The 21,947-nt window shown below is 45.1% G+C and overlaps 1 protein-coding gene and 2 long non-coding RNA genes across 5 annotated transcripts in view; 1 reads left to right on the top strand and 2 right to left on the bottom strand.

Annotated features, from left to right (window-relative positions):
• The first annotated feature begins 3,698 nt into the window (after positions 1 to 3,698).
• Positions 3,699 to 21,947, top strand: part of fam20cb (FAM20C golgi associated secretory pathway kinase b) — a 57,885-nt gene continuing 39,636 nt past the window's right edge. Inside the window, exons 1-3 of the mRNA XM_037082182.1 lie at positions 3,699 to 6,147; positions 6,709 to 6,884; positions 11,488 to 11,566. Of these exons, the coding sequence (XP_036938077.1) occupies positions 5,636 to 6,147; positions 6,709 to 6,884; positions 11,488 to 11,566 (767 nt within the window). The 5' untranslated portion in view covers positions 3,699 to 5,635. The remainder of the gene's footprint in view (positions 6,148 to 6,708; positions 6,885 to 11,487; positions 11,567 to 21,947) is intronic.
• Positions 7,050 to 9,207, bottom strand: LOC119010209. Of its 2 annotated transcripts, XR_005071936.1 has the most exons (4): positions 9,117 to 9,207; positions 8,340 to 8,493; positions 7,975 to 8,141; positions 7,050 to 7,242 (listed from the first exon to the last, which is right to left on the bottom strand). It is a non-coding gene; the product is annotated as an uncharacterized LOC119010209 (long non-coding RNA). The 2 variants fall into 2 exon arrangements; XR_005071935.1 differs by having other exon boundaries at positions 7,975 to 8,493.
• LOC119010208 lies at positions 11,578 to 16,150 on the bottom strand. 2 transcript variants are annotated; one of them, XR_005071934.1, is made up of 3 exons: positions 15,993 to 16,150; positions 13,295 to 14,348; positions 11,578 to 12,280 (listed from the first exon to the last, which is right to left on the bottom strand). It is a non-coding gene; the product is annotated as an uncharacterized LOC119010208 (long non-coding RNA). The 2 variants fall into 2 exon arrangements; XR_005071933.1 differs by lacking the exon at positions 11,578 to 12,280 and having other exon boundaries at positions 13,118 to 14,348.

Below are 21,947 nucleotides of genomic sequence, written 5' to 3'. Positions count from 1 at the left end.
AAGCCTGTGATTTTTAGAAATGTCAGCGGGTCTCCTGTGATGGTGACTGTTTTTTACAGGAGCGATTATCATGACACTTCAAACGTGCCTGTGTTTACACATCTGGCTCCTGAACTGAGCAACTGTACACGGTGGGGAGGGGCTGACAGAGGAGGAGGAGGAAGAGGAGGAGGAGGAGGGTGGAGAAGGTGGAGGAGCAGCGAGAGCGGCGTGAGGCTTATTGGGGCCAACAGAGGGCATTGTTATCTGTAATATCCATTCAAATGTGCCGTATCAGATGCAGTGAGTGTGGCGCTGCTCAGGGATGGAAATTAGTCTTGTTCCCCACTCAGCCCTGGTCACGCCAAGGGCAAATTCAGACAAATGAATTTACTCAGACAATACATATGGAATGCCGGCGATATAGAGGGATGTATGAATGGCAGAAAACAGTGGAGGGGTGTGAAGCACAGAAGGTCGACGCCCCACTTACTCTTCTCACCATAATAAACAACTGTCAGCGTTTTATTTCCGTGCAGCTTCAGGGTGACTTTCACATTTTATTTTCACTCAAATGTACATTTACAATCTGCCCGATGGTTACATCTGCTGCAGAAACCATACAGCAATTGTAACCCATCTATTTGAAAACTGAGCCTGGTTTGAAAACAACTCAGGCAAGCTGCATGTTATTATAACACGTCAGAATAAAAAAACATACCCATGTTAGTCCTTTGGACACTCCTGGCTGAAAGTTCAAGTGAGGCATGATCCATCAAGGTGCATTGTGCTGTCGCAACTTCCTCATCCTTCTTTATGAAAAAAATAACAAACAAACTGCTGATGACTCCTCCTGCACTCGAGGGAGTATGTTCATGTTTCGTCCGATAAACACTTTCTTTATTTTCTGACACTGCCATGGAAAGAGGAACTTCGCCAGAGGAGTGTGTTGCCAGGGAATGGACCCCATGGATTACTGCATAAACACAACTTTATTCAGTGATTGGGGTGAAACTGGGTCATGTGTCATGGTGAAAATGTTTGCTGGTTTTCCCACTGTTGCCCTAGACCCTTGAGAAATTCTTGACAGACAGCTTTACCTGTTACTTAAACAACTACAGATGACTTATGGAGTTTCCTGGCAGACAGATACTGGTGGCTTTGTTGCCAAACTAAATGCTAAATCTGCCAAGAAAGCCACCTCTGTGCTGTATTCCCTTTGTTTTTTGGTCCTGGTCCGACCGGCTTCTCTGGGAGTTGTCAGTCCAGGGAGAGTCGGCGTCAGTAACTCTGTTTGGGCGATGCGTCACCTACATTCTGCACTGCCTGTGTTTTGTTTTTGTTTTTTTGTTTTTTTTTTTACAAGAAACATGTAACTATGCCAAAGAAACTAGAATTCTATTAGCCACTTCATGGAAACTTTTATTAATGATGCAGTACTTAGTTTCAGGGAAGACAGTTTAAATAGAAGAGAAAAATCTTAATTCTTATTTCATTTATTTAGTTTTTTATTTTTACCACATCACTATCAGCAGAGGACAACACAATGACTTGCTGTTTTACTTTGTTTATATTGATGATACACCTTTAAGTGGGGACCGTATTTCACTCTGGGGACCTTATGATATGGGACTATATCAAATAAATGTCTATTTTTGTATGTTTTCTAAATTCAAATGAATTTGTCCAAATCTACTCAGTGCACCCTTCACTATAAATTTACCATTTAAAGATGATGGTTCTGCCAGGAAAACTGTGTCATTCACTTTTTTTTACACTAAATATGGGTAGGTGACAAAATGAAAATGTCATTCGTCATTTGAACTTGAATTACCCCTTGCCTGAATCTTTGCGGCAGACTTTGAACAGTGGCAAAGCTCACCCTTCACTCTGATAGTGCAGATAGGAACACGGATAGTGCTATCTTGCCATCCGCTGAGCTATCTCGCTGAGAGACACTTTGAGGCGTAGAGGACATACAGTAAATCTTGTGTATTTACGACCTGTGCTATAGTCAGCTATCTGTTAGGATACCCTGCCCTCCTCCTCTTGATCTTGCCTGTACAAGGCCCGGGCGCCTCTAATACTGTTGACACATGAGATACAGGAGGATGGTGTTTCTCAATCAGCTTGTTACGTCACAGGTTGTGATCGAAAGGAGCTTCTGTCGAAGAAAGCTCAGCCATACAGATAATATGAACACTGCAGACAATAGGGTGAAAATGGACACTTGAAGTCCTCAAGTCGGAACCCTTTTGTTTTTTTCATGCTCTGTCATGATAGCGTGCATTTCTGCCTAGTAATAGAGTGAGATTATTAATTTGGAGTTGCAAATTGTCATCTCACAACAGTCTGCTTTTATTACCAGATCTGGGGCGCTAATGTCATTCGACAGCACACGAAATGAGAGTAAAAAAAGATTGTGTTGACGGCTCAGCCCAGCGGCGAGAGCGAGAGAATCAAGCAGCCCGTCTGTTGATTCCTCATGAAAAAGCTCAGCTACGATTGCACAAGACAGGCCTTGTGAGGAACCATTGACCCATCGACTGCTGTGATCCATGTCTGACTGACATCAATACACATTCATCTGAGCTTGTTTCACCTCGGGCTACGCGGCCACAGGCTACAGTGGCTGGCGCGAGATTCAGACAGGCAACAAGCATCACTTTGTCTTCCCTGCTTGCACTATCGCTGACATCTAACACCAGAGGAGGCGATCTGATGGACCTTCTTTGCTTTGTTGGGAATTAGTCACTGTTAAAGGGCCCCAAAATGTCAGCAGTCAGCGTATCTTATGTATGTAAACCCTCAATTACACCGCAATTTAGGCAATGGGGGAATACTTCCTTTATTGGCAGCACAACAATCTTTTCTCTACGTCTGACACAATAGACAATGTGGTGGTTTCTCGAGTCCATTGTTGGTTGTTTGACACCTGATGCTTCTCTTTGGATTAAACCTGCAAATTTAGTTGTATAGCCCATTTCATACATCAAAGCAACTCAATGTGCTTTACTGGAATAGAGAATAGAGGAAAATTCATATGACAGGATTACACTTAGAAAGCGCAGAAGTGCAGGTAAGAAATACAAGAAACATGGAACTGAAAATGAAACCAGTGCAGCTTAAATCAAGGTGATGATAGTAAAATCAAATAATACAGTACGTACTCCCATGTTTATGTGCTCAAATATAGCACAAATCAATTAAAAAGATATTGAATGAGCCACATGTTAAAAAAACTAGGCAATTTAAAAGCAAATGTAAGAGGATTTAGTTATTAGCCATCAATGATTTCCCAGTGGAGGACTCGGGATGTTTAAGGGACAAGAGTGGAAAAAATCGACAGGGCACCAGCTGTAGGCGGTGGGGCACCCGCACACAGAAAGGGCACCCTAGAGGGCACTTTATCACACCTATCACCAGGTCTAGGTGGCATGATGACAAAATGATGCGTGATTGTTTTCTGGTTCAACTCTTGCTGTATTTTGGGCCAGAGCCATGGAGCGATCTGTGTGTTAGCAACAAGATTTTGAAGTCGATGAGGAGACACGTGTAAATGAGATGTGTCACCTGCAGAATTATGGCAAGAAGCCACTTCATAACTTTGCAAGAGCGGGAGTGTGGAAAGTCTGAACAGGAGAGGTCCAAAGATGGAGCCTTGTGGAACCCCGCAGGTCAAGTCCATCTGCTCAGACACAGCAACTGAAACCAAGTACTTTGTGTCACTGTATTTCCACTCTACAAACACACACACACACACACACACACACACACACACACACACACACACACACACACACACACACACCAGAGCTCCAGATTAGCAAAACTCTCTACGCTCTTTTAATTCTGCCTTCATTAACATTCACAACAAATGTTTTGTTCCACTGGGTAAATCCCCCCACTGAGACTATCTTAAACCATCTCCTCTTCTTCTTCTTCTTCTTCTTCTCTCTTATGAATCTACTCTGTTAGTACAAGTGGCACCCCCTCCACTCCCTCTCTCTCTGGGCTCTTTTTAATTATAAACTAATCTAGGGAGGTAATCACAGACAGCATGATCACTTACTCATGCATATATGCCATACTATAAAAATGCAGGCCGTTTATTACCCTGTCTCTATTGCCTATTTACAGCCAGTAGGAAGCGTGGATGCAGCTGTAATGCCGCTCCAATTAGCCGTAAAAAAGAAACATTAGTGCGCCGGCTGGGTGGAGATTTCATGTGGAATATGGGTTAGAGGTCAGAGCGCCAGAGAAAGTCGGTTTATTTCTCGCTTTTTTCCCCTCCTCCCCCGCTTTAAAAAAAAAAGCTCAGCGCTGAGAGGTGCTTTGTGGTTTTCATTTCATGCAGCCTTTCAACATTATTGAAGATGTGATTGCGGCTGAGTGGCAGCAGTGCAGGATGGAAGAGGATCCTCAGACTGATGAGCGCTCTAATAGGCCTGTCTAATGTATCATCGATGGATTGACTGCCGTCTCGGAGGAGACATTTCTGAGGGATTCCAGCAGATGAATTTCAGAATGGAGAGAAGAAAAAAAAAAAGAAGAAGAAGAAGAAAAAAAAGGGGGCCCGCTTCGCTGAACGCTCCTGCTGCTGAAAAATTGTCCAGTGGAAAGACGCCCTCTTCTTGCGCGGCCGGGTTGTGCAGGCAGGATTTACTCCAAGTGGAATACAGACGAGCAGTTATATGCTTCACATGCTCGCTCTCTCTCTCTCTCTCTCTCTCTCTCTCTCTCTCTCTCTCTCTCTCTCCCCTTCAGCCAATCTGCGTACAGTGACGCTGCGCAAAAGGCTGGATCTAGTCCTGGCTTCATCATCATATTTAACACACCCACCCGGATTCACACATGCTACAGAGAGCGCCTTCTCTCTTTATCCCGCTGTAGTCCTAGAGGTTTGCCTGGCCCCTGCGGGAGGATTCCTGTCTCCTGTTAACCTGCGTGATTTGACGCCTGTTGGGTGATTTTTTTTTTGCCCCCCTCGGGAGAATTACGCACCCTGCCTGGATCGCTGAGGTGGATGAAGAGCTCAAGAATACTTTGTTCGGGGACTTTCCCTTCAAAAAAAGGAGAAGAGAAACAACAACAACATTTAAATGTGACAGAGCTCCACTTTCCGGGCGATCTATGATCGGCTCCTCTGCTCTGGATGGTGACACCGACGCGCGCTCTCGAACCCCCTTGGACACGCACCCTTAACGGATCGCTCCCCTCCGGCGTGTCACGGCTGCTTTTTTTTCGGATCCTCTTCTCCTCCGCGTTCTCCTCTCGGACACTTCGTGGTCGGCGGCTGAAGGGGGAGAGCGGGCGGCGTGAGGAGGATGTGGCTTGCGCAAATCGACCGCTGGTCTGAGCCGACTCGACCTGCGCTACCTGGACGCTTGCGGATGATTTTGCGCGTCTGACGGGAATCTTCGCCCAGGACGAGCCGCGCGAATGAAGGCAGGAGTCTGGTGTTTGAAGGCAACATAAAGGCTGAACACTGAATCCTTTACTCAAGACGGCAAGTGAAGATGGCTCCTACGTGTTCAATGTATATTTCATTAGATTGGCGTCCAGTCTAATAAACATCATCAGCGATGTAGTCAGCCTGTTCATCTGCGTGCTCATCATTTGCAGCAAGTACTCACATCTGCTCAAACGGGAGACCATGAAGATGATCCTCCTGCGCAAATTCCGCTTCCTGATCCTCATGGTGTTCCTGATCGCATGCTCGATGCACATCATGATAGACCTGCTGCCGAAGCTGGAGAGGCACGGCAGCGGCGGCTGCTCCTGCTCGCACACGCCGAGCGAGGAGCCTCAGAGCTGGGGCAAGCAGGGCTGGCCTAACAAGCACACCCTGCGGATCCTCCAGGACTTCAGCAACGAGCCCGGCTCCAACGTGTCCTCCCACTCCCTGGAGAGGGTCCCGGTGACGGCCGACAAGACGCAGGCGTTCAGGGCGCTGGAGCATCCCGGGCTGCGCGGCGACAGGAAGAGACAGTTCATCCAGGACGCCTCGGTGGCCAAGAACATGCCCGTGAAGGGTTCAAGGTTGTCGGCTCTCTACGAGCATCCCCTGTATAAGCGATCCGTGCCACCTCTGACGGATGAGGACACGCTGTTTAACGTCAACACGGACATCAGGTTCGACCCCAAAGCAGCGGAGGACCAGGCATGGTAAATGTTACAAAGACTGTAAACAAACAAATGTCATGATTTAGACAGAGATCACATTAAAGGGGCAATGTGTAGTTTTGGAGAATATATATATATATATATATATATATATATATATATATATATATATATATATATATATATATATATATATATATATATATACTCAGGAATATCATTTCTTTTTTCCCTTACTGATTTAACAAGCTGTTCACAGAGGAGAATAAGGTCCCAGAACATTGTTTGAAGCTAGAAAGGTGGCAGGGTCCGCCACATATAAACAGAGTAAAACAGTGTGAAATTGTATTCAGTCTGTTCAGTCATGAAAGCAAAGAGAGTTTGATTATTTAGTTTGTTTTTGCATAAAATACCAGTCACTCACAATCTCTCTCTCTGATTAAAATGTCCTCCCCAAAACTACGTATTGCCCCTTTAAAGGTTTACATGGTTTATAGTTCAATCACATTACTGTTGGTAACTCCACAGCTGTTGCACAGCACCTACCGCTCCTTACATTAAATCCGTGACAATCCTTACCCCCCTCCCGCTCCCCTCATGCAGGAATACTGAAGGCAACATGGACGAGTTCAGCCCGACGGGGGAGCTGACGGCCGACTCCTACCCCAACTGGCTCCGCTTCCACATTGGGATTAATCGATACGAGCTGTACTCCAGACACAACCCAGTCATCGACGCTCTGCTGAAGGACCTCGTCACCCAGAGGATCACCAGCGTTGGTGAGTCATTAGACAGCGGGGGGGGGGGGGGGTGAAGCCAGCAGGAGGGCTTCAGTGGGGAGATGGCTCACACTGTTGGCCATTACAAAGAGTTTCGGGGTGTGTCGAGGTGTAACAGTGATCACATGTGACATGAGCTGGATGTTAAATAGTTTACCTTTGTTGTGCCCATAATACACAAGCTTGTAGGGAGTTCCTTGTCTTGTTTGAGGTCACTTTGTCACTCGTCACTGATGGGCACAGATATTGCTTGTCTCGTGGAGTAAGGCTGCGCTGTTTTGTGCTCGGCGTCTGTGTGTGCCAGCTGTGTGTCCAGATGCCGCAGGCACGCACAAAGCTCGAGCCCAAATACCTGCCTCTGAACAACAGGAAACATCTGATCCTAATGACATAGCATGCTGCGGGATGCAAACATTCATGTTGATATTTGAAAAACAAAATAAAATTTAAAAAATCAGTTGGAGCCCTTTAGCAGCTTGTAAGATGTAAACAAAGAACAGAGAAGCTCGGATCCCAACACAGTTGCTGCAAATTCTCTCTGATCAGGATGCCATCACTCCACTATATCTTTATGTGCAGCACATGAGCAACAGGCACGTAGCTGGCAGACAGATGCTTTAGACCAGAGCTGCCCAAAATTTTGTCAATGATGGGCCAAACCTAATATGTATTGGTGGAACACAGGCCTGTAGCAAACACCTGTTATGTTTGGATGTGAAATGGGACTATATGGAAGCCCCGAGAGGCTTCTGTATATGTTAGGGGGGCCCATTTTCTTTGTGTGATTACAGAAAATTGTGAAAAAATTTTGGTTTTTTTCAGAATAATCTTCACAAGCAGCATGGCAAAAAGGCAAAGGAACACAGCAGCAGGACAAGTTAAGACATCTCCGAGGGCACAGTTAACAGTGGACAGACAAGGGATGAGAAGCATACGAGTCAGGAAACAATTCTGTAGTGTGACCCCATGAGAAGAAATGGTCACCCACAACTAATAAGGTGGAAAACAGCCAAATCCGGCAACGCTGCATGTCAGTCTTAAAATAAGTCAGCCAAAGGTGAAAGCGTGTGTCTAATGTAAGCAGGTCTACCGGTTGAAGTATGAGGAATGGGCCGCCGAGTGAGTGAGTGTCAGTTGCGCTCCTTGCTATAGGCGCTGATGCACAAGTTTGCACAGAGGTGGAAGCCAGCCACAGGCTATCGCACGACAGCGCTGAATCTGATCAGCCCGTGGTGCTCCTCCTCCTCCCTCGCGAGGCTGAGGGAATAATAGAACAGCGCAATCTCGTCTGATGTGTTCCCACGGAGTGCAACAGCCCTGAGAGAACACCTGGTCTCCACGCAGCCACACATCACAGTTTGATTCACTGCTTTTTTTCATCATTTTTATTTGATTGAAGTGCACTAGTAAATCTAGGTTTTCTGCAGAAAGCTGCCGAAGCCTTCACAGCGGTACCTGACGGAGGTGTTGATCCACTCTGGGTTAGTTATACGGAGCCTATCCTCTGTTTTTTTTTTCCTTTTTGGAGGGATTGTCTTTCATTTTGGCTCCGTCTGGCTCCAACATTCCAAGAGCGCTTGTCAACTCGAGGTCGCCCATCTTGCGCTTGCTGTGGAAAGTGATTACAGATTTTTAGGTTCATCTGCCAATGGTGTGAAAAAAAAAAGAACAAAAAAATAAAATAAAAAACTGTAAGTGGCCCACAGCAAAGATTAAATGCTTATCTTGGAGTGGGATTAGCTGTTTTTTAAAAACTAGCAAACCCTTGCCAGGTCGCTAACAGAAGAATTTCTTTCCTTTTGTTTCTGTCTTCCTACTCCAGATGTTGTTTAATTCTCTCAGATTTTTTTTTTTCTTTTCTCCGTCTTGCTTTTCTGTCTCTCAGGCAGGGTGGATAGGGGAAGCAGTTTCTCAGCATCTCGAGCCAGCTAAATACATGGTGGCTCAGTAATTACAGAGCCTTAACACAGGCCTCGGGCAGAATACCAATAGAAGCCAATAGCAGTCGGTTATTATCTAAACTTAAGGATAGGAGAGTGCTCGGATGTATTATACAGTAACCTCTTTCCAGCAGCATTTATCGATAAAGACATGGCGTGCAAAGGCTCGAGATATGATCAATGTTTTTACAGATTATGGTGAGAGGCTGCTGCTGCTGCTGCACGTCTCGCAAAGAGACAGAGGTAAACACATCGCATCATGAAGTCTGGACAAAAAACGCGGTTTGCTTACTGCGACTGGAGGCCGAAATGAAACGTTACGTCCGCGCTGCCTTATTCCCAGTAATTACAGCTCGACGCGCCTTCATTTAAAGGGGCACTCTGCAGTTTTTGAGAGGAAATGAAAACACAGAATTTCAATATTTACAATATTAATGAGGTAATGAGACAATTTTTCACATAAGTGAATACACAGGCTGTTCTCAGAGTTAAACAAGGTCCCCGGAGCACTGCTTGAAGCTAGAAGGGTGGCAGAGTCCGCCACATGTAAACAAAGTAAAACAGCGTGAAGTTGTGTTGCTCTTTAAGGTCAGTTTGTTTATTCAGTTTATTCAGTCAAGGAAATGAATAGAGTTTGTTTATTTGGTTTGATTGGGCAATGAAGATCTTTCTCTTCTTACACAAAACGATGTAAGTGCAACTTTAAAATGTCTCCGGTACACGCAGCTTCACCACAGAAGCAGGTGGACATTGATCCAACTCCGCAAACGTTTTCGCTTGTCCCCATGATTCCCGTATGTAAAAATAAATGAGAACATTGATTGAGAAGGCTGTCCGTGGGCAAAAGGCCACCGAAACACTGCTCTCGATCGATCAGCTGGGGGGGGGGGGGGCAGGCACGGCGGCTGCTCTGCTCCTTTCATTTTGTGCGTCTGAATTTAGTTGTATTTCAGGCACAGCAAAGTCCTCGCACTAGCACTGAAGTCCGGTCCCAGGAGTTGGTTTAGACCGCGCTATCATGTACAGAAGGGGAGAAAACATGAAGGAGAGGAGGATGACTAGAAAACACAAAGAGTCAGAGAGAGAGAGAGAAAGAGAGGGGGAGACAGATGGACCCACCAGAGAATACACAGAGAGAGTAAACAGAGAGCGGCGGGCGAGCGAGCGCCGGCCGTCCTTCACCCCCTCACTCTCCCTTCCCATCAAACAAACGCGGCGACATCAGCACTCGGGCGGACAAAACACACATCTGCGCACGCACACACACACGCGCGCAGCAGAGGAAGCTGAAGCTTCAGGTGTGGATTGACGTGTCTCAACAGTGTAAAATCAGCGTCAGTCAATATTGCATTTGGTGGGTAAACACAACATACAGTCCTGTTTTTTGATGTGTGAATGGGCTGAAGATGTTATTGATACCAGCGCCGCGGACGATTCTCGGTTTGTGTGACACAGTGCGATAACCATCTGAGAAAACATCACACTCACTATTCATTATTCAATTATGTATAATCATCATTAATGTTATGTTCTAACAGACTTGAAACTAGATATTATCCTGAAACATTCTTGTTTCGTTATCACTGAGATGGTTGAATTCAATACTGTAGATAAGCAAATGTCCATGGTGTGACTGTATATTCAGACTTTATACAGCTGCAACCCTGGCCTAACAGGTTTTTCTGTGTTCTTATCTCTTAGTCTGAAGAGTGAATAGAAGCAGGGAAGAAAAGGTATGCGTGAGACTCGGGTAGTTGCGCAGAAAGTCCACTGTTTGACTGGTGTTAAGTCTCGAACCGGTTCCGTCTTGGAGCTGACGGGCGAGCCGAGCTAGCTGTGACCTGAATGCGAAACTGCCAGAAAAAACATGCCTGCATTGATGAAAGTAACTGATAAGCTTTTCTAGCATTTCTGAGGAATCAGGCAATTTGGAACCGGTTGTCAAGCATGAGTTTTTCATTTCCAGTGTTTTTTTCGTAGAAGAGGGTATTTTCAAGAAAGTCACACTGAAGTCTTTATTTTCAGTATTTTATTTGGCAGAATTTTCAGACATTCACTTGTTTCAGCTCGTCATATTTGTGGATCGGCTTATTGTCTCGATTCTCACATTTTTTAGCTGTTGGACTTCTAACAAATCATTTTAAAACGTAACATTTGGTTTGGGGAAGTTGCGCAGGTACATTTTCTGATCACCTTGGTAATTTGTTGCATTTGGCTTGAGGTGGAAATAGTTAGGAGCTTCGGTGCAGTCAGATGCAGCCGGGCTAAGTTGCCCGTTGGCTAAAAGTTGAACACTAGTAAAAAAGAAAAGAGAAAAAAAGAAAAAGACACTAAAGGCAATAACTTGTATTTTCTTCATATTCAGTTTGATGTTTTCTGTTGATTAAAGTTGTTGGACAATCAACAGAAAAATGTACAGAAATGAGCTAGCTTGAAAACAATAGTCTGTCTAGTGTTTTGAGTCGTAGCTAGGCTAACTAGCTAACAACACAAGCTAATCTAGATATCTAGCTAGACATTTTTTTGTGCAACTATAACTTAACTGTGGTGACTAAGTTTGTTGAAGTACAAAAGGGATAACTAGAGCTCTTTTCTCCAGAAAAACACAGTTACCTTTAGTTTCTGTATTGATAAAAGCCGTGTTGTCTGTTTCCCTTCAACAGCCATGAAGTCTGGAGGCACTCAGCTGAAGCTCATCATGACCTTCATGAACTATGGCCAGGCTCTCTTTAAACCCATGAAGTAAGTCACTTTGCTTTGCGGCAAAAATGCATTTTATGTGTTGTGTGTCTTTGAACAGTAGTTCCTGCTCGCCCAGTTGTTCCTGCGGCTGGACAGCCCTCTCACCTCCCCTTCTCTACTGCTCACTGACGGGTCCGGTCTCACTGAGGAAAAAAGCTCTCTTCACAAAAAAAGCTCTCTCTGATATCGTGTCAAAGCCCGAGTGCCATTTCAGCATAAAACACCAACTATGCAGCTTTTCTACCTCGACTGACTTCCTTTTTTTCGCATTAGACCACCTACTCATTCTCCCCACAACATCAATCTCATTTCCTCATTCTCCTTTCTGGCTATATCAAATTGCTTTCATATCAGGGCAACCTTGATATTCGATTGAAGGCCGACATCATTCTGCTGTGTCAGAGCCAAGTGTTGAGTAGGCATTTCACCTCGGAGGGCTGTCAGGTGACACGCCGCATCCTTTAGTGGTCACGCTGGAGGTCCTCAGGCCTCAGGCAATGCAGGCCATGTCATATTATGACTGATTCATCCAATCAGGTTTCTGGTTTCCATGATGTCAACCCATCGAGTCAGCTAAGTGTCAGTGTCCTGCTGTCACCATGCAGTTTCAGTGTGAAACTTTTAACCACATGTGGCTTTAATTCATGTTCCCTTCAGGATGATACCACCTTTCATGTAGCGCCACAGTGTCTCTTGTTCCAGCCTCAGGCGACTCTGTGCCAATTAGCAGATATTGACACGCTTACATGCTTATCGACAACTAAGATGCAAATGGAAATTAGCTACATGTCTGACATCAGCCTGTTAGTATTGTTTTTCTATATGCTGCTAATTAGCAGATATCAGCATGCTAACATGCTCAACTAAGATTGTGCACATGGTAGATACGCCTGTTTAACATCATCGTTGGCATCGTTATTGGGCGAATGTTAGCATGATATAAGCATTTAGCTTGTTTGCATGACTAAAAACCATTCCCATCTTGTTGAATTAAGTGTTGTGGTCTGCATGTGTGTAGCTTGAGGTGTGTATTTTTGGTTCAACGCCCAGCTGTGCTTAAAGGCAGCCGCCACCCAGTTATCGCTCACGCTAACCCAGGGGCCACATATTTTGTCATTAGCTTTCTTAGCTGGTTCTCTGTAATGATACCAGACATAATTGCTGGGAGCTTTTGCGATCCAACCGCTAAACCTCTGTTCCTCGCCTCATCTCTGTCTGAATCCCACTCCAGTTGTGATATGAGACCGTTCGACTGGCGAACTACAGCATATCATTAACGTCTCACCAGAAGAGGTGAAGAGGAGCAAAAGCGACAGTCTCCTTTTCTTTTTCACCCCAGCTTTGTGCATCCTGTAAGACTCTTTGGCTTAACTTGTAGAAGAAGATAAGTCCACCAAAACTGCCCCCACTGGTAGATACTTTGTAATATTTGATTAATTCACATCTCCTTTATCCACACTGTCATATTTAGACGATAACGCATCCCGAGAGAAGTGGTCTTTGCTCCTAATCCCCCCTCGATTGGTGGATTTAAATGTCACCCGTCCTTTGTTATGGTGATTGTAATTTAATTGTGGGTTAATGGTTTTCTACACAGAAAACCCGTTGTCTGGCCCCTACGTGTCAGCGTGGAGAGCGGGGTTAAGCCTGTGGATGATAGGTAGCGAGGTTTTTCCGTGGGAGGAAAGAGCTATTCAGAGACTGTTGTAATTACTGCTTCAATCTTACCACGCTAAGTCAGGCCAGACAAGCCTGAAATCATCCTGACAGGCTGGGCGAGAGGAGAGACGATAGCGAGGTGAGAGGACGGGAAGGGGGACGGGAGAGGAGAGGTGTGGAGTGCAAGGGAGGACGGAGGAGAGGCGAGGAGGCGCGGACCGGAGGGGATGTGGGCGAGTGGGCAGAGGGTGCCGCGGATACACGCACGGAGTCGAAATCCGCAGATAATCTCGGCGCGCTGCCTCGAATTTTAACCCGGGACTGGAATGTGAAATGACATTTTCAGAGGGAAAAAAGCGCACGAGGGGTGATTGGTTTGGATGTAAATCTGTTGCTTGACAGTTGTGGTTGTCGGAGCTGCCGCGATGTTTGATAATCCTGAAGAGTGAAGCGGCGGGCTGGGGTGGGGTGGAGGGTGGAGGGGCTTTTTTCATTCCCTCCTGCTTGAATGCACTTGACTTTAACAAAGCAGGGCAACCCGTGCTGCCATGCGTGTGTGTGTGTGCGTGTGTGCTCATTTGGACTGCAATCAGAGTCCTGGCAGATTTGCGCAGTCATTTCCCGCGATGTACATCATCACACACGTGCACAGGCACTTACACACGCGCGCACTTCTACCACTTCCACTTAACACCCAACATCATCTCCTGGTTCCCCCCCAAATCTGCTGCTGTGTTTCCACATGGTGCATCAAAGAGACAGAGGCTGAGAGATCAAAGACTTCCCCGGCTGTGCTCTTCTGCTCGGCTCCTCTCAGCTCTAATGCAAATGTGTCCCGGGCAATCAGGCAGCAGAGGCAGGCAGGCAGGCTCACGGTGTCTGGGGTAACGATCGACCCTCTAACCATCCATATCTGTGGAAACCTGCTCTGCACTCTCTGTTTATCGGTCGCTCTTTTCATCTCTCTTCTCATTCGCGGGCGTTCTCCATCATCCTCACCCCGTCCCTGCAACACTCTTGCGCTGCTTGTTTTTCTCTCTCGCGGGCTCCTTAATGAACGGCGCAGATGAAGAAATCCATTGAAGGCTTGCCGTATTGATCCTTTAGGTTTTCCCTTTTTCTTCTTCCTCAGAGAGAGAGAGAGAGAGAGAGAGAGAGAAAGAGAGAGGGAGAGAGAATGATCTGACACTGTGTTTTGTGGCGGCGGTTGCCCTTTTAATGTGCAGATCAGGTAAAACACACCTTAGGTGACCAGGCTGAATCATTTTTCTACCGCGCTGAGACGCCACAAAATGGCCTACCTGTCCACTGTGATGTAACGCAGATGAGTCAGCCCACTGAGCTGCTGTCTGCGGTCCAGTTTTCCAGACACAAAATAAACCAACTCTTAACTAGTCTCATCTAACTGAAGGCTTGTTTGGCAATATTTGTTAAGACTACAGGTCTTCAAGGGGACACCGCTAAGAATCCCGGCTGATGCCCTGCCCTGTGTTGCTCAAGTAGACGGATGAAAACATCACAGTTGTGCTTTCTGTCACAACAACTGCATTGTAACCTGACTAAAGCTGCGTTTGATGACTAAGCTCAATTATCATCTTCGTCATCCCCTCCATCCTGTTATGCCTGTGGCCAGGACTGAAATAACCCTGAATTGCGGCATTTCCATAATGTCTGCTTTTTGTTCCGGCACACAAACACTTTAAGCTGTCAAGTCGGGACACTTTTCTAACATATGTGGTAAAAAACATTTACTTTTCTCATAACCCATAAATACACAGCACATGGGTCTTTAGAAGACAAGGGACAGGGACTGAGGTAGATTTTTCTTCCTTAAATGAAAAAAAATGCAAATGAGTGCTTTGGCAGAACAAGAACAAAATGGTCCCTATTGTCCCGATAGTTTCATGTTATGGTGCAGCTATGCTGTAGCCTGTAGGCTCAGCAAGGGTTTTTCAAGTTGAATATGCAAAAATAATACTATTGCTAAATCCAAGTGGTTGGCTGGGAAAAAATACTCAATATGAAAATTATAAATTTGTCTTTGCCACTGAGCGGTGCACAGCAGCATGCAGAGAGGACATACTTTTATTTCTCATGGAAAATTGGGGGCAGGTCAACTGCAAAACAGACATAAATTACATAAAACAACAACAGCGCTTACAACGTTAGTGAACAACACAGAGCAATGAAAGCAGTTTAAAGGTGCAATATCTAAAAATTTCCCACCTGTCGAATTTATACTTTAAACAAATAGGGAGCAGCTCGTCATTGGAGTAACTGCTAAATGTTGCTAACTGTAGCTGCTATTAGCTAGTTAGCTCAGTTAGCTGTGCAGCTAGAAGTTCAGACTGGGAGCTTAGGGACCAGGGGAGTGTTGGTGTTTACACGGCTAGCTTTTGAGTGGGATGGGCTACAGCAATCTGATTAGCATGCTGAAGTTTTCTTTATAGGTACTGGAAGTAAAGATGAAGCTTGCAACATTTGGGCATTAACTTCTGGACAGATGGTTGATTATTAGCATACATGCTAAATTAAAAGGGGACCTAAACTGCAACCTGGAGGGACACCGCTAGAGCGCTCATAGAATTGTTTATCCTTTCTTGTATAGTGCATTTAATTATTGTGTGCCGACTAGTGTGGGCTGTATGTGCCCTCAACAACCTCCAGGTTTGAGGCTTATTATGGCTGTGAGTGCATAACAATGACTTTTTCTCTTTTGATTGACCTTACTATAAGTGCTGTTTAATCATAACTCTCATTAGCTCACTTAATGCAACGTTGCCAGAAGCGTCACTAATTATGACTGTTCTGACCATCAGAGACAGGAAAACAACTTCAGCTGGTGCTCGGACTGGTGGCCACTCTGTAGAGCAGTGGGAGAAAAAGTCCCTTTTGGAGAGTTGCTCCAGTAATATAACATTTTGTACCCTCTGTACCTGTTATATAATTCTAATACATGTAATGTTCCTTTTGCTGTCAGAATGTCCATGTTCCTTTTAGTGCAATGAAAAGGAATGCCTGTGTTACCTTAACGACCAACGGAGACCTTTGTTACAAGTACCTCTGTGTACTGAAATAGACCCATGCCATATATGGTGTGTTTGAATCTCAGCTGTTGCATTGTACTTTGAACCTCAGTCTGTGGGTACATGAAGTGACTTTACTGAGGGAAAAAAAAGGAAACTGATTACCTCAAAATTCTTAAGTAGACTAATAATTTTATAGGTGCAATATTTAGGAGATGCAAATTCAAAACAAATAGGGGAAAGCATTTTACCAGAGTAACTGCTTAGTGCTGCTAACTGTAGCTTCTCTTAGCTAGTTTGCTCAGATAGCTGTGCAGTTAGCAGTTCAGGCTAGGGAGTGGTAACGCCACAAACAAAGGAGCTTTGGACTGGGACAGGGCTAGGGATAGCTGTATAGCATGTTAACTTCAGTAGATAGCTCTGCAACGCAATACATTAGAATGTAAAAACTGCTCTTTAGTCACATTGTGATGAAAATTTTGGCAAATTCTTGAACTTTTTAATTAAAATTCTTGATGATTATACTTGATTTAGCAGCAGCACCTGTCAAATTCACATTCCAGACAATGCAGCATATCATAAGACTAACCGCTAACTGCAGCTGTAGCAGCTGTTAGCTTATCAACAGTTAGCAATCCAGGCTGTGAGCATGTTACACAAGGGGAGTTTTGTTTCTCACTGCGAGCAGAGGAGTTTTGGACTGTCTGGTTAGCATGCTAACTTCAGTAGATATTTCTGCAACACAATACTTTAACATAACCTCAAAGCTGATGATTGTTCACATTCTGGTGATAATTTGAGTCATTTTTAAAAAAATATTTAAAACTAAAATTGTTACACATCGTACCTTTAAAACTTTTCAGCCCCCACAGTTTAGATTTAATAGTCTACTCTGAGGTAGTCTGTTTTACTGCCTAGGGAACACTTTTTGATTTGCTTTGTCTTTCTCTGTCTTTCTGTCGCCGTGACTTAGTGCTGCTGTGAACCAAGAAGACATGATCGCAATATTTACAGCAAAATTAGTCTCTGAGTGCACAAAGCTCATTAGATCATGAGCGAAGATGATCGACGAAGGAAGGCGGGGGAAGGACTGATGATTGATATGATGATGGTCTTCCGTTCCTTCTTGCTTCCACTTAATTGTATTGCTTGTCAATCAGACAACCGTTGGCTCAGTCGCACACAATCAATGCGAGTATTCCTAGAAGAGATATCTCCTCCTTTCCGCTGCTCCTCCCCACCGAGCGATCTATATCTGTGCTCAGTCAGGTCCGTGAGTAATTTTTGATTGACACGTCAGGGAGACAAGAGACGGGCGCCACATAATGTCACCTCGTTTGTGTCAATAACATATTGACAGCGGCGCAAATAACAGCCTGGAGGAAATGTCTGTGTTAAATGTGAAATATTAGTTGGAAGTTGGCTGAGCAGAAGGGCTGATGTTGTATCATCAAGCAGCATCAGCCGTGGGAGGTGAAAGAATAAGATTGAGGCTGAAGATGGGAGAGCGTGTCTCGACAAAAACCCTTATTATCCTCGCTTAAAGCTGCCAGATTTGTCCTGGAACAAGGCGACGTCTGAACACTGAGAGGCTGATAAAGGACAGGACAATTCAGCGATTGTTCCCGCAAAGACATGCCAAACAAACTGACTTCTCTGTGGACCGACCTCCACTGTCGCCGCTCTTTTTTTCCATACATATATTGTCGGTTCGGCTGCTTGCGCGTGTGCTTATTTACTGTGTAATATTGTATTCACAAGGGCTTCTGTGGCTGTGCGCTGACTTTGGATCAGGAAATAAAAGGGATGAAGCGCCTCAGGACAAGTCATTCAGAGCTCGGATGGGGGGCACGCCGCTGTTTGGAAATGGAGGAAATTCACGGCAGCAAAGTGGCAACGCTGGAGCTGAGAGGCTACAAAGTGGCATGTTAACCCTCAGACCGCTGGTTCACATGTGTGGGAATGGTGCGGCACATTTAGGTGGCTGCACCGAACCTTGACGTAAACGGTAACACAAGAATAATTGGATATTTACAGCACATACATGAAATCCACAGTGTGTATATTTGCATGCATTACATGCTTTTCAAATCAGATACAATTCAAATCACAATCACAATTGCCCCCTGAATGAATGAATGAATGAATAAACTAAATATCTCATTCTGAATATAATGAAAAAGAATTAACCACACTTGTACATCTTTGTGTCTCCCAGCTATCCACGTTTCTCATAAACAGGTTATGAGTCTACCTGGACCGTAAATGCAATGCGGCGTGCGCATGCTGCACATCTTAAACAGAACACTCGGGGATCATGAATAATAGCAGAATACAATAATCTCTTTTAAATGCACCGGCTGACCTCAGGACAAATCTCCGCTCTATTCATTTTTCGGCTGCACCGCCGGTTCCGTTGCGCGAGAAAGCAGATGAATAATTAATCTAAAATTACAGCCACTGCGAGATGTGTGATTTAGCAGCACTTAAGGCCCTGCGCTGCTCCATGCTTAATGTTTTGACTGTTCCCCCTGTGTTTTAATTGTTTCACCGGGTTATTATCGAGCGCGGTGCCGCTCGTGCCGGAGCAGAAAGTGTTTGTGGAAAAAGATTTTGTGGAGGAACAGGAAAAAAAAAACCCCACAAAACTGTTCAAGTGCTCAGATTAACACACATACGCACCAGTCGTCACGTATACCATAGGTGAAACTTGCAGGGGTTGAACATATTGTTCAGAGTGCAGCAGAGCAGTACATACTGTATGATCAAATGGAGCCCTCAGGCTTAGTAATCTGACCCCCTTACTGTCTTCCCTGCAGAGACTGTGACACACTGCAGGCCATTGGTGCAATAATGAAGAGCATGTGCAAACTGTGTTTCCCCGACATGTCTCTGATCTTCGCACATGTAGAGAGATGAAGGAAACTGATGAAACAGAAAATGGTGAAATTCACCCTGATGGTACAGAGAAATATGATAGAAATTAGTTTTTACTGGTAATGGATACGAGGCTAATACACCAGTATTCCTCCCTGATGAAATCAGGAGAAGGGCAGAATGGGCACTCCAGCCTAGTATTGCTGTGAAAAGCTTGCTTTGCGAGAAGTTACACAAGACTCCCACCTTGCCCCATTCACATGTGCTGAAAAATGAATCCGCTCGTTTCTATGCTCCTCAGTTTTTGATGGAAAGTAGGGCAGCTGAAGTGGCCAGGATTGGACAAGTCCATGCCGTGGGGCATCAGTGCAAGCTGTGCTACTCCGTCCGGTTCCAGTAAATCATGGCTTCTTATCAGGGTTGGATGATGTTTACCAGATTGGCATATATAACATCTTTGCTGAGGTGGTCCCAACTTTTTTGTCTCCTGTCATCCGGGTCGGGCTGGGTATTGAACTTCTAGGGCACCAACTGAACTGCCTCGATACTATCCAGCATCAAAACATTTCTTGTCACTCAATACCGAATTTCAGTTTATCTCATCAGCGTCAGTGAGGCAATGAGCAAACAGCATACAGATTGTGCCCAGATCTATTGGTGCTGGTGTTTGTCTGCCTGCAGTCGTGCAGTACAATGTTATCTTTTGTTAAAACTTATTTCATAAAAATAGGGTTGAATCACAGTGTCCATCAGCTCATCCCTATTTCTTATTCAGCCAGGTGGTCAAGGCCTACAACAGAGCTGGGAACGAATATGGAGGAGTTATAGGAATAGATTTTGTGTGTTCCAGTGCACTCCGGCCAACATGAAAAGGCTTTTTAGCCCCATGTCCCTGACCCTTGCAGACGACAAAACGAACCACCTCTTGAACTTCCTACAGGACAAAAATAACTCCTCTTAGCCTGCTGCGTTAAATGAATGTAATGTTCTGATGTAAAGTGGTGGAGGACCTATTTCCCAAGCAAGTATCTATGAAATACCATAAATGGTTAACTGTGCCACTCTGACGATGACTTATTGATGTGGGGCTGAAGTTGTCATGGTAATGTTCAATAAGCAGTGCAGACCTATGGCCCGACGCACTGTAGAGAAACATGTTATGAACACTCAATAACAGAAGCTTATGCAACTAATCTGCGGTCCGGTGGGGATGGGGAAAAAAGCTGCACATGAGCAAGTAGCCCACTGTAATAATCTGTTAATGTACTGTTGGCACTCTGCCATCTGCGGTAATCAGCCATCATGATTTATGCAGAATGTAGATATTATTAAACCAGTGATGTTTTCCCCGGTAATGTATTCCAACACACAGTGCCAGTTTTAATCACTGTGGCAGATTAGCATAATCGTTAACTTTGACACGTCTGTTAGAAGCAAAACATCCACTCCCTTTTCTCTGGTTTGCACCTTTTTTTTTTTTTTCTCTAGACTTTCCAAAAAAAAAAAAAACAACACAACATCAGCATCGGGTCTTCTCACAGCCTCGTCAGTATGCACCACTGTCGCTGGGATTGAGATCTGACACACACACACACACACACACAAACACACGCTGAGATCTCAAGTGTGTGTGTCACACTCTTACTGCCACCTCTCACGACTTTGGACATACAGCCTTCCAAACTGTCACACTGTTCATACCGTAGTTGCCTAGGAGACGGAAAAGTGGTCATATTTCTTTGTCTACGCTGTGCTGATCCATGTGCGTGCGTGCCCACTCTGTGCCATCCCGTTGTGGCAAATTCCACACAGGCCCGGGCCCAGGGCCTCCAGGAGCGGGAGACGTCTTGACGATATTATCAGTCAGCTGCCCCCTTCAGGTAAATGTTATCAGCTCTTAATGTTGTGCTGAAGGAACGATAACACGGTGTCGCAGCCAGCAGAAATGACAAGCCAGCATCCAATCTGCATATCAAAGCCTCGGCTAAATTCCTCTGCCATCTGTGTGTGCACGCGCCTGTGTGCACGTTAGTGTGTGTACATGCCGGAGCGCCACACACACACACACACACACACACACACACACACACACGCGCGTTTTTAACTGCGCTGCCATTTCTCTGCAGTCTGACAGGCAAGTTGTTCCTGGCCCGTCACGATCACGGTTCATCCCTGATAAACTTCCTCATTGTTTCTTCGAAATAATAATGAAAGAAGCTTAATTACGCCGATAAACATTTCAGAGAACCCGATCCGTCTCTGAGTTTCTGTGGGGATGCGGGGCTTTGATACCATCTGTCATCTTGTCTCTCCGCTTTGAAGGAGCTGTCACTCAAAGGCAAGCCTTTACTCTCTGTCTGGACACAGTACACCTCAACAGCTGATGTGACAATCGCGGCAGACATTGATTCATCTGGCCCGGGCCCGGCCCCTCCGCGCCGGCACTCTTATTGAGGACCAGATGCTGAAGGCAGAGGCACAGAGGCTGCTTCATGACTGGAAATGAGGCTTTTATGTCTTTCCATGAATCAATGAACAAAGGGAGAGGAGGACAGTGTCATGTGTCCTGAATCTGGCGTCCGGGTACTTGAGCTAACTGGAAACGCCAGCCCTTTTTTTTAATCGCTCAGATTACAAAGCAAATATTCTTTAGCTTGTTGTTCTTTACACTTTATGTAGTGGGATCACAATTGAAGAAGCTTGTTATGGGGCGATCCATGTGCTTTTTCTTACATGTTTGTTTTTGGTTTCAGTCTCAGGCTGCATGATTACAAGAAAAAACAGATCTTATAAACAAAAGTCTCCAAAACTTGCTCATT

The sequence above is a fragment of the Acanthopagrus latus genome, chromosome 20 (assembly GCF_904848185.1).
Source record: "Acanthopagrus latus isolate v.2019 chromosome 20, fAcaLat1.1, whole genome shotgun sequence".
In the NCBI taxonomy this organism is placed as follows: Eukaryota; Metazoa; Chordata; class Actinopteri; order Spariformes; family Sparidae; genus Acanthopagrus; species Acanthopagrus latus.
This window is presented reverse-complemented; position numbering and strand designations above follow the sequence as displayed.